Below are 19152 nucleotides of genomic sequence, written 5' to 3'. Positions count from 1 at the left end.
TCTTCATCTTCTTCTTCTTCTTCTTCTCACTCGGTCGCTCAACCTCCACGCTCAACCCAACCCACGATTTCCCTCAACCAAACCCACGATTTCGGTCAACCCAACCCATCTTCGCGCTCTCTCTCTCTCTTTGTCGCGCCTCTCCTCGCTCTCTAGCCTCTCTTCTCGCTCTATCTCTTGCACACCTCTTCATCTTCATCTTCTTCTTCTCACTCGGTCGCTCAACCTCCACGCTCAACCCAACCCACGATTTCGCTCAACCAAACCCACGATTTCGCTCAACCCAAGATCTCATTTTCTCGCTCTCTCTCCCCCGATCGCGATTTAGGGTTTCTCGCTCAAGGTAAGTCTCGTTTTCCTTTTTTCCATGGAGATTGTTGTTATGGTTGATTTATTTAAGATGATTGTGTAGATTGTTGTTATCTGATAATGAATGTTGCGATTTTTTTGAGATTGTTGTTATGGTTAACTGGTATTGCGATTTTTTGTGAGATTGTTGTTATGGTTAACTGGTATTGCAATTTTTTGTTATCGTGAGATTGTTGTGTAGATTGTTATTGTTGCGATTTTTTTTTTGGAGGACTTGGTGAGATGTTGCGATTTTTTTGATGTTGTTGTGGTTATCTGTATTTTTTTTTGGAGGACTTTGTGTTTTAGCTTTGACGTTAATCGGTGAAGAAGAAGAAAAGATTGTTGCGAGTGTTTGTTGTGTTTGGCCGAGAATGTGTTGTATTTGGGTGTTTGATTGTATTTGTGTTTGCGTGTTTGAGTGTATTTGTGTTTGGGTGTTTGAGTGTATTTGTGTTTGGCCGAGAATGTGTTGTCTTTGAGTGTTTGTGTGTATTTGTGTTTGGGCGAGTGTGTGTTTGTGTGTATTTGTGTGTGTTTCGTGCTCGTGTGTATATTTGATTGAACAATGTTAGGATTTGGCGAGTGTGTGTGTGTGTATTTGGTCTTGAAGTTGTTGAAAATTGGTGACTTGATTTGTTTTAGGTTTTATATTCAATGACGAAGTCTAAAGGAACCAAGGTCGAGGAGGCCTCAAACGTTCGAAGAAGTTCTAAGACGGCTTTGAAAAGGAAAATAATTTCGCCGTCCAAGCGTTCCAACGATGAAGAAAAACGGGATTTGGCCGAGGCTATCGGGCTGATGGCCGAGGATAGCCAAGCTCGGCCTTTGGCCGAGGCTATCGGGCCGATGGCCGAGGATAGCCAGGCTCGGCCTTTGGCCGAGGCTATTGGGCCGAGGTCGAGCTCATGAGGCCGAGGTCGAGCTCATGAGGGCCGAGGGAGGTCGAGCTCATGAGGCCGAGATCGAGCTCATGAGACCGAGGTCGAGCTCATGAGGCCGAGGTCGAGCTCATGAGGCCGAGTGGAGATCGATCTCATGAGGCCGAGGGAGGTCGAGCTCATGAGGCCGAGGTCGAGCTCATGAGACCGAGGTCGAGCTCATGAGGCCAAGGTCGAGCTCATGAGGCCGAGTGGAGATCGATCTCATGAGGCCGAGGGAGGTCGAGCTCATGAGGCCGAGGTCGAGCTCATGAGGCCGAGTGGAGATCGATCTCATGAAGCCGAGGGAGGTCGAGCTCATGAGGCCGAGGTCGAGCTCATGAGGCCGAGTGGAGGTCATGAGGCCGAGTGGAGGTTGAGCTCATGAGGCCGAGTGGAGGTCGAGCTCATGAGGCCGAGTGGAGGCCGATCCCTGGTGGACCGGTCTTTGGCCTCTCGGCCATGGGACCCCGTGGGCGCCCGCAGGCGCTGTCGACCCGGAATTATACCGACACAGAGCGCTAAAACTACACACGCGTGGAAATGTCAATGTTGAGACAACTTGAAATTATGTGTTTATGATTGTACGCATGTGTTTATAACTTTATATATGTATTCTTAGAACTTTATGTATTGTCTTGACATCAATTTCTTAGTTTAAAAGTGTATGTATTGTTTCGAAATCAATTTATGTATCACAAACTGACCTCATTTCGTGACAGATGTGTCACGGACTGAGATCACTTCGTGACACATGTGTCACGGACTGTGTTCACGTCTTAACAATAAGATTGTTTTATAAACCATTCTTAACAATAAACTCAATACCAATAAAGTTCAAAACATTCAAAATGTAATACATAGCAAAACACCAATGAAGTTCTAGATATTCAATGATAAAACGTGTCGAATTACAAACCAAACCAATGTCTCATCCCCGGAGCCCTCATTTCCGGTGGAATTGGGTTGCGACACGTAGCTCTATTGTGACCTACACCTCCACAACGGGAACATTTACGAAGCGGGGCATCAGATTCTCCAAGAGAGGGAATCCTTCTCTTCTTAGGTCTACCCGCCGGACGACCTTAGAAGTTAGGCGGATTTACTTTGATCTGCTTGATTTCGTCGGAAAAAGTCCATGACGATTCACTTCCTTGAGGATGAATAACTCCTGCATACGCCAATTTCCAATACTCGGTCGTGTAGTACTCTGCACAATAGCTCTCAACTGGTAGGTTGCGTAAGCGACAAGCCGCAATGACATGGGCACATACAAATAGATCAGTTTGAAATTCTCGACACGAGCACGTCTTATCAATCAAGTTCACTGCCCATGGTGTTCGTTCTGTGTCTAACACCTCGAATTCGTATACTGCAGAAGGCCGGACCTAAAACATAAGCAAAAAAAAGTTTAAACATAACCACTCAGTCCGTGACACATGTGTCACGAAATGACCCGAGTCCGTGACAGATGTGTCACGAAGTGGATTCACTCCGTGACACATGTGTCACGGACTGAAGTCACTCCGTGACACAAGTGTCACGGACTCGGGTCATTTCGTGACATAATTTAAAAATTAAAAACACACTATAACCTGCATATTTGCCGAGACAACAAGTTTTTTTAACATTTCGGTATGATATTCCATTGACAACACACTTTGAGTTGATGCCGCATTTTCTCGTCGTTGGTAGAACCAAACTTCCCACTATGCTTAGCATATAAACATATTTCCTCCATACCTGTATACGTTCACTCAGTATTAGATATGAGTATTAAAAGACGGTTATTAACATGGAAAAACATCCAGTTCGTGACACTAGTGTCACGAAGTGAATCCAATTCGTGACACTAGTGTCACGAAGTGAATCCAGTTCGTGACACTAGTATCACGAAGTGAATCCACTTCGTAACACCCTGGAAAAATCGGGAAGTGTCACGAAATGGATCCACTTCGTGACACTGTGTCACGAACAGGATTCACTTCGTGACACCCTGGAAAAATCGGGATTTCAACAAAAAACACAATTTTGACAAACAAATCACACTCAAACACAATGGAACCTATTTCAACATGAATCAAAACAATTAAACATGTTCTTATATGTTAAAAATAGGATGAACTTACCAACTTATGTTTGTAGAAGTTTTGGATCTTGGATTTGCAAGAAGAAGAACCTTGGATCTTGAAGTTTTGATGAACAACCTAGGATTTGCAGGAAACTTCTTCAAACATTATTGCAAAATGGGTTTAAGATGAGTTTAGCATTATTGCAAAATGGGTTTAAGATGGGTTTACCATTATTGCAAAATGGGTTTAAAATGGGTCTAGGAAACTTACCGTCGACGACCAAGATTCCGGTGACCCAAGATTCCGGCTGTCTCGTCAAGCAAGCTTCATCAACTTCTCCAGCTCAGACCCAAACGAGGGAGAAGAAAAGAAAAAAAAAATCGGCCACAATAGGTTCTCAGAAGAAAAAAAACGTAAGTAGAGGGAGGGTAGGGTTGAGGGTAGATGGGGAAAAATTAATTTCTCTCACCTACCAAAAGTACTACTTTTGTCAAATTTTTCATTTTGGGCTATATTTGGTAAGGGACATTCATATGGTATTATCTGTGTCAATTCCCCCTAGGATACACATGTAATTCAATTTTTGTACTCTATCACACCAATAACTTATCAAGCCTTTAATCACTTCCTACACCAATAAGGACTACGTTGTTAACCTCTCATGCCAAAAATATACTCCTTAAAAAATAAAATTAACCAAAGAAAACTAGCATAGTAAAAACAGATTAGCGCCCCTAATACAGGTGCGATCCACTGACATGATGTAACCCACCACCGCATTCATCAACAGCGGGTGTTGATCCGTTGATGAAAAGCATTTTTGAAGCATTAAAAGCATTGTTTTATTACCAAGTGAAAGTAAATAGAAGATCTTAGATACCATAATCGTTAGTGTATTGAAGATGCACTTTTGGAGGTCTCGTGATCTATATCTATGCAAGAATAAGTTGGCAAGGCATTGGCTTCATGTATGTATATATATGTACATATATATACATTATAATTATAGTTAGTTCAAGATTTTTTTTAATATATATATATATATATATATATATATATATTATAATTGTACTTAGTTCAAGATTTTTTAATAGATAATGGGTATAAAATCCAAGAGCACAAATATCTTACATCTCTTAACAAGATGAAATGAGAACTCAAATAAACAATTAGTGACTGATGAAAAATGTTTGACTTCCGATGGATAGAGATATATTGTTTTTCTTCTTGCTAGATCATGACATGATATTGTTTCCAAGAGAAAACAGCTTCCAAATGCATTCTTTCTATCTTCAGCACTTCTATCCCAATCAATATCGCAAACACCAACGTCTAGACTTAAACTGGTATCAGTGGTGTATCAAATGCCATGATCAAATTTTCCGTAGACATATATTTAATTATTATCTTCACATTCAAATCAATATACTTTCTTTGAGATTGACTTGATATCAAGCACAAACCCTCGTGAAATAACACGAAGTAGGTCTGCTAGCAATCAAGAGGCCATCTTCAAATCATATACTTTGATATAGACTTTGATCCACCAAGATGCCATCTTCATTGTTGGTGATCTTAAAATGAGTAGCAGGGTCTTCTTGCGAAAAAAATTCTTAATATCAAACTTATTCACAAAGTTCTTAATTAGCATACTTTATTTGCGAGATAAAGATATCATATTTCTTCGTTTTACATGGATCCCGATGAAGTATTTCATCTGCCCAACAATATTCATCTTGAACTCAATCTGCATTCATTCAACAAGTTATTCTACAAGTACCATGAAACTAGAACCGAAAACAATGTCATTCACGTAAATATGAGAAATTAACAAATAAAGTCTTATCGCGTAATTATGAACGCAAGAAACATACACAACCATTCATACCATGCTCTTTCAATCGATGGATTTTATTCAATTTAAACATGTAGTCAAGAATGACTCAATATAATAGGGATCTTCAAAACTTTTCCATTAAGCAACATAGATCTCTGCTATAAGATAACCATTTAGAAATGAACTCCTCTATTTGGAACAACTTGGATTTTAGATGACATGCAAGGCCAAATAGAAGACAAAGAACTATCATGGTGATACAATTGAAAATTAGTGGGTCTCATCAACACACATCTATACCCAATCTCATCAGTATAGAAAAGGCAAACTTTTTTTTTTTGAACTCGAATATAGAAAAAAAAATGGTAATCTCTTATAGATTAATGTCCATCAGTAAAAAGAATAAGGGGATCAGTAGATACACTTTGACGTTGTTAAATAACCAACGTTTTATAAATCTTAGGTAAATAATCACTTTCATATATGTACAAACGTAAATTTTAGGTAAATAGTCACTTCCATTTATTAGGCCAAGTCATCTTTATGGATATTTATATAAAATTTACGAAACGTAGGCTATATAGCAATTTCAAACGTTTTAATTAATTATTTACCTAATTTTTTGTTTTTTTTAATCGAACAACATAGGGCCTTTGATTTCTACATCAATATTTATTTTGAAAATTATTTGAGCTGCCACATTTAATTAAAAAACTGAGAATATCTCACTTAATTTTATTATGAAATAGCTTATTTTTATCATTTTTTCTTGGTGTTTACAATTTTATTAGATTGATTTATTTTTTATTTACAGGTTCAATTAATAATTTTTGTAAACAAATAATTAACAAATTAATCATATTTACACTTTATATTACTATTTAACCAATTTTTATTAAATTTTTGGTAAATAGTCACGTACACGTATTTACACTTGTAAATATGACTAAAATACCTCATGTATAATGACATTGGGCAGGAAATAAAATGTGATATTTTAGTCAATTTATAGGTGTAAATACGTGAACGTGACTATTTATCAAATATTTATTAAAGGTTAATTAAATAACACTACTACAAATAGTACCTTTTAAGTCATCAAAAACATGACTCAAAAAACATTCCAAGTCGTACCAAAAAATGACTTCTAAGTGAGTGACTTCAAAAGTCCATATTTTCTAAGATGTTTAAAAAATGTCTTCAAATCTCTAAGAAAAACAACTTCAAATCTCTAAAAAAATGACTTAAAAAGGGTCCACGTAGCAAAAAAATTGCTTACGTGTCCGTGTTTTTAAGACATTTGAAAAACATCTCAAAATCTCTAAGATTCACGACTTCAAAAGAGTCCACATAAGCATATATTGCTGACGTGGATAGTTTTGAAGACATTTTTTAAATGACTTGAACAAAATGCTGACATGAAAATCTTGTTATAAAGACATGTATACTTATTTATGATGACGTTTTGTACTTTTTGTGGATAATTTTTTAGACTTTTTATTAGCTGATTCAGCGATACTAATGTGGAAATTAAATTTTTATTAGTTTATTTTTTGGGAATTTTGATTTATTTTTCTTAATGATATTACTTCCTCGCTGCATAGAGAAAATATTTTATATAAATACATACATGAAGTAGTAAGTAGTTAAGCGAATACACAAAAAAAAAAAAAAATTCTCTCGTACAAATCCAATTCACAATAGCAATTCAAAATATCACCATACCAATCCAAAAATACTACCAATCTAAACTTAACTAATAAAATTCCATGCTAAATGCTAGCGTTATGAGACAACCCATTACATAATTTCAATTTACGATTGAAGTTCTAATTCTTCAAATGCACATTATGCCCACATATGTAGCTTGTACCTTGTTGATTAAGGAGTCCTGTAGTTTTTTTTTCATCAAGCTGCATGAACAAAAAAAAGCGTAAGGTAAAGAGATATCAATAATAATAGGCAGGTGACAATTAAGAATGAGCAGTCACGAACAAAGAAAACAGAAGAGCTAATTGTTATAAAACAAACTGTTATACCATAAAGTATCACATGCTCATCCACATTTTCAATTTGACTTCAAATACAAGCAGCTGTGATACTAACCAGGTAGGGAAAGAAAGAAAAAAAAACACCAGCAGTAGCAAAGTAACCAGATACGAAAGATAAAAAAAAAAAAATAGAAAACCATTGTAAATAAGGTTGGGGAGATTCACCTAGTTTGTCATACTGAGTGGATATACTCGTCAAATTTGCACCTTCACCGATGTGACAAAATAATTAACATGTCTGCACAAATAATTCAATGGAAATTGATTTCAAAGATAAACATCATTCAGGCAAACATTTCAACGTTTTCATAAACTCATCCAATCCAATATGTATGCAAAAATAACTATATATACCCAAAAAGCCTTATTACCATGTGATACAAACATACAAACACTATTTGTGCACAAACAATGGCTCACCTATGTGGACTCACGGCATGTCGGCTCGAACAATGAAGAGAATTAGATGTCCGATGGCATCTCACACTCATCGAAAACGGGAATTACTATGGGCTTAAGGAGGAGGGTGAAGGGCAAGAAGTAACGGCGCAGATGTGTGAGAAAACTGCTTCAAAATACAAAGTTTAGGTCTTTGACTATATTTAATGCCTTATTAATATTAACATAAATCGAATATTTGAACTTAAAGAGATGTTTTAAAAACATAAAAGAAAGTGATTGAAATTTCAAATTTCAAACTAGCTTACGCGGGTATTTGAAAATCACTTTCAAAACATATATTGCTTACGTGGATAGTGTAATCGTCCCAAAATTTATGAAACCGTCGCCAACTTCCGCGCCCTCACTCCTCCGTGGGTATTACACTGAATTCGAGCATGCCCTGTGTGTTTTCAACGTCACCACCCACTTCTTCGTAGCGTTGCCGTCGCCGGCATCGAACCTCGGTCTGTAACCATGGTTTTTCCCATGGAAGCTTTTCTCTAGGGAATTGTGGATGATTTCTTTGCTTATTGGATCCAAGAGAATGAGAGAAATGTGACAATCTCGGTTCCCATCAAATTTGATGCTGAAAATCAGAACAAATGCTAAAAAATAATTATATTTTACGATAACTTGCACTTATAGACTTGATCGATTTGCATATATGGAACTTATCGCGCTGGAGCAAAACAAAATTACACATATAAAAAAAAATCTATTAGCTGGCGGAGAAAAAAAAATACTTAAAGTTTTCCAAATCTGATTTCATAGGTGGAATTTCCCAAGCTCTAATTTCATAGGTGGAATTTACATAGATGCTTTTAAGTCATTTTAAGAAGATTATTGAAGACATGTAAAAAAATAACTTCAAAATATATTTGAAGTCATTTATAAAATGTCATAAAATCAACAATTTTGTTTATCTAGTCATGTAGAAAAAGACTTAAAATATCTTTTAAAGTCAAAGTCTAAACGTCTTAAAAACCAATAAACATTTGAAGTCATTTTAATATTGACTCAAAATAATTTACGTATATGCTTGTAAGTCTTTATTCTAATGACTTTAATAGTGCGTTTGAGTCGTTTTTTAACGACTTGTAAAATCAAATGAGAATTTTAACTATTGAAGTCGTGCAATATGAAGAACGTCTTAAATTTCATGTCTCCTAATGTAGTATGTGTAGTAGTGTAACAATCTTAAAGTATAAATATGACTATATATCTAAGGGACCTTTTTATAAATGTATAATCATCTGAAAAAAAATGTATTTATGATATATTTTAAACATTTAAACTATTAAAAAAATTACAATATTCAAATAAGATATTTGTGAAAGTTTCCCATAATATTTGCCCGACAAATCTAATATCGGAGTGAGTTTCATATGTAACACTCCTGTATGGAATTTTGATACCGGACGTTAGGCCTACTTAATGTTTCAAGTGTAGCTTTATGTAATATTCTCAAAGTTGTTAGTTGTTTCGAGTAGGGTTGGTACAGAATGTATAAATACTATTAAATAGACATTTATTATTATATGAATAAGGTCCTTATTACTTCTTATATTGATTACTTTGTCACAATTCTTGATGACCGGTTAAAGAGAAGTATTTATATGCATTACCCTTGCTGAGGACTATAAAAAATGCGATAATGAAATTAAAACATAAAAATAACTAAAATTATAATAATAAAAATAAAAATAAAACAAAAAGGGTCTTGTTATAAAGAAAATAAAAGTACTAAGGTTTGTCCATCCATACTTGTCCACGTGTACACAGTCACATTCTCTTAATGTCTGTTTATGTGACCACTTTCCTCTATAAATAAATGAATAAAAAAAGTGGCTGAAGCTGTATAGGAAAACCTCCAGATCGGTCTCACTCTGAGCCAAATAGAAACAACCCCGAAAAACCTCTTTTTATTTCTTTATTCTCTTTTCAGTCTATCAGAGTAATCGCCACAAATTAGTCATCACTTGGAAAAGCAAGATCAGAAAAATGAAACCACTTATACAGACATTGCATTATTCTCGTATTGCAAAAAGAGCTCTCACAACATAACTTCTTTCTTCTGTTAGGCTTCACAATGACGGCTCTCTGAATTAGTTTCCCTGGTACGTGGGGGTATTCTTTTTTCATATCTACTTCATATTCTTTTTTTTTTTTTTTTTTTTTTTTTTTTTTTTTTTTTTTAATGGAACTCTCTTGATATATCATGTTTGGAGATTGGAGTATAGAATCTGAAGCCATATACTTGGCAATGTTGGTTGTTCCTATAATTAATAGTTCATTGTTTTGTATATACATGGTTTCTTGTTGTTTGATTTTAATCCATATTGCAATGCAAACAGCTAGGCCGTCCTTTTTTATGAACTGCTTGCTTTTTGTTTTGTGTATTCAATATTTCCTCTCTTTTTCTCTACTTGTGTGTGTGGAGGAAAAGAGGAAGCAATTAAATGGCATGAAAAGATTGTTGAAGCTGAGTTATGACATTAAAATTAAATTAGGCATTTAATATACGTGACGGTCGTTTAATCACGCACAAACAATGCAGTCTAATTATTTACAACTGGTGCACATGCAAGTCAGTTGGTCTTGTTTGTGGGTCCCATTAGCTAAAAGCCATTTAGATTCTTATGGGCTTTCTGATTTCAGTTTTTCAATACTGAGACTAAGGATGACAACTGGCATAATTTATTAGGGGGTCGTTTGGTTTAGTTTTCTAAACTCATTTTCTGTTTTTAAATTCTGTTTTCTGATTCTAATTTTTAAATTTAAAAAACAGATTTAGAATTACGTTTCAGAATATTTTAAATGTTGTTTGGTTATGTTTTACATTCAATTGTTTAGAGATAAAATAGAAAACAACTTTTCATTGTTTTCTGTTTTCTAAACAAATTTCAAATAAAACAGAAACATGATTCTAAATCTGTTTTCTGAATTTATAACCAAACAGGTTTTCTAAAACTGTTTTCTAGAATTTAGAATCAGAAAACAGAAAATGATTTTGGAAAAGTTAACCAAACAGCCCCTAGATTTCTCTAATTTCAAACAGGTAAAATATGAGTAGAGTAGTTAAAAATCATACTATACTCATATCCATTTTAATGGGTAATACTTATATTTTATTTATTATTTATTAATTCAGGTAAAATCCTACCCATTATAAATAGGATTTTGTGGGTACACGAGTAAATAGGTAAAATTGTCATCTTTAACCGAGACATGTTTTATATTATAATCTAGATAATAAGAAATAGCGAAGACCACAATTTAGATCCTAGATAATGACATTTTAATACAAAAAAAATAAAAATAAAGCAGGCAGCAGAGTAATTACATAATTTCAAAATAGTGCATTGGAATCTCTGAACTAGAATCTACATAATATTTGTATATGTTTTTTTTTTAAGTTATATACTTTTTTAGCCCTTTTTTAGAACAACTTTGCAGAGATTGAATCAATTGGCTTCCACTTTGCAAGTGGTGTATAATTACCAACTAGTTACGTTAAGTACCACATTTTTTAGCCTTATATAAATGTGTGTCTTACATGTCTCATGTCTGATACAGTTAAATTTCGATAAATCCGAGTGAATGCCATCAAAAAGTTTTTTTTTTTCCAGAAACTAATATGTACGGTAAACACTACAAAAAAGATTTCTCAAGACTCATTAATTAAGTACTTTTACATCGTGCGATAACTATATCATTAAATGCGTTTTCGAAAAAATCTTTTTAGAATTTAATGTAAGCCAACTAAACTATAAGAATTGTAAATTAGCCAACTTTTGGTAAATAATTTGTAAATAACCAACTTGCATACGTGGCAGCCTATTAACTACCTAAAATATATGTTTGGTTGTATTAAATAAGGCTTTTATTAATCTGTTAATAAGTTTACTTGGCTATTTACAAGAAATTAACCAAATGTGAGTTATATCTCAATCCACTATATCCGTGTGGCTATATAACTTAATAAATCTAAACCTGATCGTTAATTGTTTAAACTATTTCCTCTTTAACTATATATTAATCATGTAAAATTGTTTATTTAGTCATATTTTAAACGTATTTAAACATTTAGACTTAATTATCCATCACAAAAATAAATAAATAAAATATGTGATTAGTTTTAACCAACACTAAATTACATAAACTAACTAGTTTATCTCAAACTACTGATCTCAATAAGTAATAACCGTTTTTTGAAGGATCCCTCTTCAACTGTTTTGGTAGAAATAAATGTTAAAGGCATCTCCATCTACTCTAACATAAAAATCTGACAAAATATAATTAAACTCTCTCTAATATAAATTCATTTTAGTTTACTATAGAAAAGCTGGGTAATGAAACTTTAAATATAGAGTTTTATGATTCACAATACTATATACTAAAGTCAGAATTTCATAATTTTAAATTTGCTTCTTTAATTTTGAAATAACCCCCAAAATTATTTTACTTTATACATTTTATCTACATTATGTAACTTGTAACAAAATCATCCATATATTATTTTATATCATTCTAACTAGAATTTGTGATGTGAAAACTAATTAATTATTTTAAATTATATGTGTTTTTCTGGTTGGAAATCTATGATATGTTATATTTAGTATTTCACTTAATAATTTGTACCTGACCCCTTAAATGTTATTTATAATTTGTATTTCTCTAAAATCATATTTGTATGAGATCATATTTATTTTGGTAGTCTACAAGTTTATTTTAAAATTACGTAAAATGTATAGGAAATAAAATAATAGTGTTATATATCTGTGACCTGGCTAATAGTGAGCTAAAATGGGATAAATAGAAAGTTGTTAGAATTATATATATAACAGATAAATGAGGAATTATTTTTCTTTTTATGTGGTATAATGAGAGTATTGAGTTAGAGATAAACCACAAGTTTCTACTCCAAAAAATGAAACTCAAACGTCTCAAGGAGAAAAGAGGTGGCGCTGATTTTGATTTTGTTTTTTGAGATTTTGTTACAATTTAATTAAGTCTCTTATCCTAATACTTTTCCAAACATAAAACCCCACCCCATGCTTACACAGAATTTAGCGAACAAAAAAAGTTTCAGAAGTTTTAATTATTTTATTAGATTATGCCAAAAATAAGACGTAAGGGATCCCAATGCAGAATATAAGTAAAATTTAGCAACAATTTACACTATTCAATAAATCCAACACAAATATACTTAATTGTGAGCTAGCTTTGGTTTGGTTTTATTTTCATACAATATTCTAGAGAGTATCGTACAATACACTATCAAACGTTCTAGTCAAATATGAAACACCAAACACGTTATTTGTTTGTTCAAATCATGAAGAACATAATTCAGGAATATAATTGATTATATAGCGTGACAAAATATATCATGGTTAAAAACTACAATAATCTCGTACACGTTCCTTGATTTTGGCATTGTTATGTTTACCTACAAAGAGATAAATTGCCTGTTTCCAATAAGTTTGGTTAGACTTTGTAATAGTCATTTCTTACTAACTTTTCCGTCATTAACAAGGAGACCTTAAACGCCCTTAAATTGATCAAGGTCGTCCATAATCCATTACCATAAGCTGAAAAAAAAAAAAACTCATATTCCCTCACAAAATTCTAACTATCAGATATATCACTATAGGGCAGTCGGAGATAGTACAATGGCGTGTAACACAATTACTATTCCGTCCTCCCCGGCTTCGAATACCAACGGCCTAATAAGACGCTCGAAATCAAGCAGAGACCTGATCAGAAGCCACACCGCGATCCGACGATCACGATCGGATGACCACCTAGCAGTTTGTAGCATTGACCACACTGGATCCGCGTCCTGTGCGAGACCGAGAGTACAGCTACTACGGAACATCCATTCTAAGAACAAGTCCTCGTTCGTCACGAACTCTCTGAATAAGGCTCCGCTTCTATCATTCGACACGAAGAAGGAGTCGCATCGCGATCGCGAAGAGGAAGGTCACGACGATGTGATCGAGAAGAGAGCTAATTGGGTTGAGAGGCTAATAGAGCTTAGAACTCGGTATTGGAGGAATAGAGATCAAGAAGAAGAAGAAGAAGGAGGAGAAGAAGATGGTGATGAGATTAATGACGATGAAGTGAAAAGCGATTGCAATGGTTGCGAAGTGAGTTACAGCGAGGAAGAGGAAGAGGAAGGAGAATTATGCGATATATCGAGGTTTTTGGAGAGAGTGGCTTGGTCGGACGTGAAGCTTTTTTCTCAGTTGGCCTTCTTGTGCAATATAGCTTATGTTATTCCAGATATTAAGGTAAATTATTTCCCATCTCTACCTAACTTTCATTTTCTTATATGCATTTTTTTACTATAAAAAAATATAATCATAACTTAAATAGATGAATGCATTATATATAGATCGAGCTTAATGAATGTAAAATTTATGTATATAATCACAGTTTTATGTTATTTTTAGAAACAGAGTCAAAATTGAAGTTGTATTTTCAATTCTGAAACTCTCTGAAACAATGTATCGTTCTACTCTTGAATACATGATATTATACCCGGGTGAGAAGATTTTTTACACCTAATACTTGTGAATTATTATTTTTTTTTACTATATAAATATTTCGCTAGTGTTAAACACTCACTAATTTTGCAAATATTATATTTTTAATGGGGGAGATCCCTAGTTAATGTACGCCCTTCTAGACAAATAATAATTTTACACAGCACAAATAATAATATACCATATGAAGAAATTGAATTAAAAATTTAGTATACCATACTCCAAATCCGAATGCTTTGATTAAATTGACTGCAGCCAAAGGATTTGAAAAGGCGTTTTGGCCTAAAATTCGTGACATCGTCGTTGGAGAGGAAATCAGAAGCAGCAAAAGAGTCGGCTGAAACAGCTTTCACAGGCTCATCGGAACATCATGTGGGTATTAACAATAACAATAATAATAATAAGCGACCGAAGAGGGCTTCGGTGGCGTACGGAATAGCAGCGTCGGCGGCGTCGTACGTGCAGTCCGGGGGAGGAGGAGGTGATGAGGTGGCAGCGTGCGTGGCGGCGTCGACAATGACGGCCGTGGTGGCCGCCGGAGAGAGACAGAAATCCGAAGCCGCTAAGGATCTCCGGTCCCTCCATTTCTCGCCTTGTGATTGGTTCGTTTGCGATGATCCCACCACCTATACTCGCAGCTTCGTAATTCAGGTAATCTTCTTGGCTGTTTATTTATACATAAAATAAACAAATTTATAAGTAATTAAGCCACCAAAATTTAGAGATTTGTTAAATAGTTTACTTTTTTTTGTAAATTTTAAATAAACAACTATTATGGTAATGTGACATTGTTTGGATTTTTTTAGCATTACATTTATACTTTTGGAGTCTGATAGTTTATTTACAATTATTAACGATTATTTACAACTACTAACGGTTTTTTTGGCTTTGTTAATTAAATCTTGTGGCTATTTACTTATAGTTTACTCTGATTTATTTCATATAATTATATATTTAGAAAGCCCTAACTCCTAAGATTCATGAATTAATTATGCATTTGTAGCTAAGATGAGAATAGGGCGTAACTTAGCAAAAGTTGTGGAAACTATTGATATTAAGTCAAATTACGTGAAGATGTGTGTGGTGGCAAAGCCAACTCAAGGGAAACGTATTTTATTGAAAATATTAAATTTTTTAAAAAATTCAAGAGTGTAAATAAAAATGGGTGATGTAGCTAAATAGCCAATTTAAAGTTATGAATTTGTAATATAGCTCAAGTTTGTCTTAATTTAGTGAAATAGTCAAAATGTGCAGTAATCTGGTTTCAAAATTTTTTTTTACACCAAGATTAATTTTTGTTTTTTAAGTGATAAATTGTTTATAATAATCGTAAAAAAAAATTTAATCTTGGCTGTCAAAAAATTTGAATACTTTGTTGAAAAGTTGAAACTTTTGTTATTTTGCTAATCAATAAATTTTAAATGGTTATTTTGTACAAATTTTCCAAAAAAAATTGAGTGGAGAGGCACATATGAAGAAATCATATAATTTTGAGCTATAAGTATGAATAAAAGTAATAAAACAGAGATAAAATTATAATTTTAAAAAGTTCAAAGCGGCATATGTCCCTCTGCCCTCGGCCTTTGCTTACGTGGGAGAGATAAATTTATTTTTTAATTTTAATTTTAATTTTATATATTTAAGTTTTAATGTTTGAGTTGTAAGATTACTTACAATTTACGAAAACTTAGTGTATGTTTTTTTGGAAAATTAAAGCTGCCAATGTATTTCAAAGGAAGTATAAGAGTGTCAACATGTAAATATTGTATAACACAAATACTAATAGAATCATATTCTGCTTATAAAAATGTAGGGTTCGGACTCATTGGCGTCTTGGCAAGCTAACCTCTTCTTTGAACCAACAAAGTTTGAGGTCAGAACTCAAACAACTTTAAACTCTTCCAATAGTTTGTCTAAACACATTTTAAAAAAATAAACAATTGTGTAGGGAACGGAATGCCTTGTTCATAGAGGAATTTATGAAGCTGCGAAGGGAATGTACATTCAACTCATGCCTCAGATAGTTGAGCACTTGAGCGAGCACGGTGATCGGGCAAAGATTCGATTCACGGGCCATTCTCTCGGTGGAAGCCTCTCTCTCCTACTCCACTTGATGCTTCTGAAGAGGAAGGTCTTGAAGCCGTCGGATCTTAGACCGGTCGTCACTTTCGGATCTCCTTTTGTGTTATGCGGAGGCGATAAGATGCTTCGAGATTTGGGTGTGGACGAGAGCCAAATTCGTTGCGTTGTAATGCATCGGGACATCGTGCCGAGGGCCTTTTCGTGCATCTACCCCGACCATGCCGTCAATCTCCTCAAACGTCTCAATCGGACATTTCGTTCTCACCCGTGCCTAAACCAAAAGGTAAGTTTCTTTATTATAGAGTTCAATCTCGAGATCTACGTTATTTGAGAAAAATTCAAATTTTGAACCCCATGACGCTAAAAAAAAATCCACAAAAAAACAAAAAATTAGGAAAATAGCCAACTTAACGTTTGACATTGTTAAATAACCAACGTTTGATAAATTTTAGATAAATAGTCACGTTCAGACGTAAATCTTATGTAAATGATCAATGTCTAGTATATGAAACTGACTATTTACATAAGATTTACGTCTGAAAGTGGCTATTTACTTAAAATTTATCAAACGTTGCTATTTAACAATGTCAGATGTTTAAGTTAGCTATTTTCCTAATAGACCAAAAAAAATGGAGAAAGATTTAATGATGTTGGCTGGCTGTCATACTTTTGGAATAAATGTCTCCTATGGATGGTGGAAAAAACACTACCAAATAATCATATTTATGAAATAATTTCAAAATATAAGTTAAAATTGCATCACATGTTGGGGTAGGGTTTAATATGTCACGATTTTTCATACATAACGCACCTAAAATTTTATTTTCCGATAAGTAAAATCCACCAAATCTAAGGTTTAGAAATTCGGTAAATATCTAAAATACTAGCGAAAAGTCACAAAAAATCGGAGGTTCCAACAATTCTTCAAATTTTGTGTGGGTCAAAATTTCGATGAAATTTAGAAGTTTTGGAAAATTTATAAATTCATCATTTCAATTTCTCTAAATTTTCCGTTCGACATTGTCATCGAAAACCGACTTTTCTTCCTTGCGTTGGGGAACAACAATATAGTAACAAACACTATTTCTCATTTGACATATGCTCATCACACACTTTTCCCTATGTTTTTTCTTAATAATTATTGTGCAGAAACTTTTGTACTCTCCGGTGGGAAAATTGTTTGTCCTCCAACCAGACGAAAGCACATCGCCGCGGCACCCTCTTCTCCCACAAGGGTGTTCCCTCTACGCTTTGGACAAGACCAAAAGTAGCGGATACTCCTCAGCCGTCCTAACAACGTTCCTCAACACCCCTCACCCGCTAGAGACCCTCAGCGACCCCACCGCCTATGGCTCTGACGGCACAATCCTCAGAGACCACGACTCGAGCAACTACTTGAAGGCCATCAATGACGTCTTGAAGCGAAACATCAACAACTATGTCCTTACTAATGCCACAAATTATAGTAACCATAACAATACTAACAAAAATAATAATAATAATGTTTTATGGCCGTTGCTTTCCTCCCCATCACCGCGCTCGTGGAATCACGAGACTAACAACATTTGGGTGAACAAGAAGGAGGTAATGACCCGAGTTTGATCGATGAGTACGGATCGCTAATAATTTTTTTACTTTCATATGATATGATGAAAATAATGAAATATGGATGGTAAAACAATGTTTCTTTATAGATGTTCATATATAAATAAATGGATATTTGTATGAAAGAATATATTAGTGAGACAACAAATGAGACTCGTCGATTCAAGACAACAAATTTGTATATTCTATTGTATAAAAGTGTGTCATATTTTTTTCCCTAGTTATTGTAGAAGAATATATTATTTGGTGAGATTCTTTCCAAGTCAAGGGAGCTCAAACGTGTATTTGTTTATTGTACATATTGTATTCAAATGCACATTGTAAATATGCCAGAGTCTCTTATGCACGACTGATGTCAAAATATAATTTTATAAACATTTTATTGATTTGTAAGAATATAGTTATGTATCTGATAAAAGTCTATGAGAGATCTCCGTTTAATTTAAATGTAATTGATGGAAAAGTAAGATCAGTTCCAAAAATCGATTTGAGATTTTGAGTAGGTTTTGTGACAAAGGAGCACATACATAACAGGGAAGCAGTTTGGAATTTAAAGAAACTATAGTTTGTCAAAATTTAATCTATAGTTGTATTAGAGTATTAGATAGCAATTTAATAATTTATAGGATCCATTAGATATATAGCCATATTTACAGCTCCACATTGCTATATAGCCAACGTTTTATAAATTGTAAATAGTCAGGTTCATTTATTTACAGACGTAAAATGACTTATATACCCATAAATTAGTTTCCCACCCATTACACATTTTTTCCAAATTAAAATAAATTCCCAAATAATATTAACAGTTATTAGGATAATTTGTCGATTATTATACATTGAATATTAACAAATATATACCGTTATTGATTTTTTTCTCTCGCATATTAACAACTTTAACAACTATTCATGTGTATTTTATTAACATTTTTTTACAGTCAACGTTTTAAATATTAGTTTCTTCCCATATTATCAAACTTAACTTACTAGCATGTACAATGATAGTACAAGAATTCAAAATTGACAGCTAATAAATTAAATTTTTATTATTAATAGATAAAAAATACACCATTTTTGATACATTAAAAAACCTTGTATTTTATTAAAACACATAAAAAGCCGGAAACTATAAAATATATCAAAAATACGTAATGACTCGCATCGGTTCAAGTTTAAAATTACATGATAGGTGTGTGTAAAACGCACTTATCAACTCCCACATTTGATAATACTATTGACATAGAACTA

General features: G+C 33.7%; 2 protein-coding genes and 1 long non-coding RNA gene across 3 annotated transcripts; 1 reads left to right on the top strand and 2 right to left on the bottom strand.

Moving 5' to 3' along the window:
* Nucleotides 1–2353: 2353 nt before the first annotated feature.
* On the bottom strand, nt 2354–3009 carry LOC149400366 (uncharacterized). The gene is made up of 2 exons (XM_089610420.1): nt 2929–3009; nt 2354–2656 (listed from the first exon to the last, which is right to left on the bottom strand). The coding sequence occupies exons 1-2, from the start codon at nt 3007–3009 to the stop codon at nt 2354–2356; spliced, it is 384 nt and encodes a 127-aa protein (XP_089466546.1).
* A 3819-nt stretch (nt 3010–6828) lies between these two features.
* On the bottom strand, nt 6829–7831 carry LOC149400365 (uncharacterized). The gene is made up of 3 exons (XR_016296807.1): nt 7649–7831; nt 7394–7466; nt 6829–7090 (listed from the first exon to the last, which is right to left on the bottom strand). It is a non-coding gene; the product is annotated as an uncharacterized LOC149400365 (long non-coding RNA).
* A 1696-nt stretch (nt 7832–9527) lies between these two features.
* On the top strand, nt 9528–18215 carry LOC149400364 (alpha/beta-Hydrolases superfamily protein). Its single transcript, XM_089612565.1, has 6 exons — nt 9528–9786; nt 13323–13962; nt 14473–14868; nt 16031–16090; nt 16166–16582; nt 17449–18215. The coding sequence occupies exons 2-6, from the start codon at nt 13342–13344 to the stop codon at nt 17899–17901; spliced, it is 1947 nt and encodes a 648-aa protein (XP_089468691.1). The 5' UTR covers nt 9528–9786; nt 13323–13341; the 3' UTR covers nt 17902–18215.
* The last annotated feature ends 937 nt before the right edge of the window (nt 18216–19152 follow it).

This window comes from Urtica dioica, chromosome 4 (genome assembly GCF_054948205.1).
Source record: "Urtica dioica subsp. dioica isolate 48M chromosome 4, U.dioica_male_clone48M_v1_H2, whole genome shotgun sequence".
Taxonomy (NCBI): domain Eukaryota; kingdom Viridiplantae; phylum Streptophyta; class Magnoliopsida; order Rosales; family Urticaceae; genus Urtica; species Urtica dioica.
This window is presented reverse-complemented; position numbering and strand designations above follow the sequence as displayed.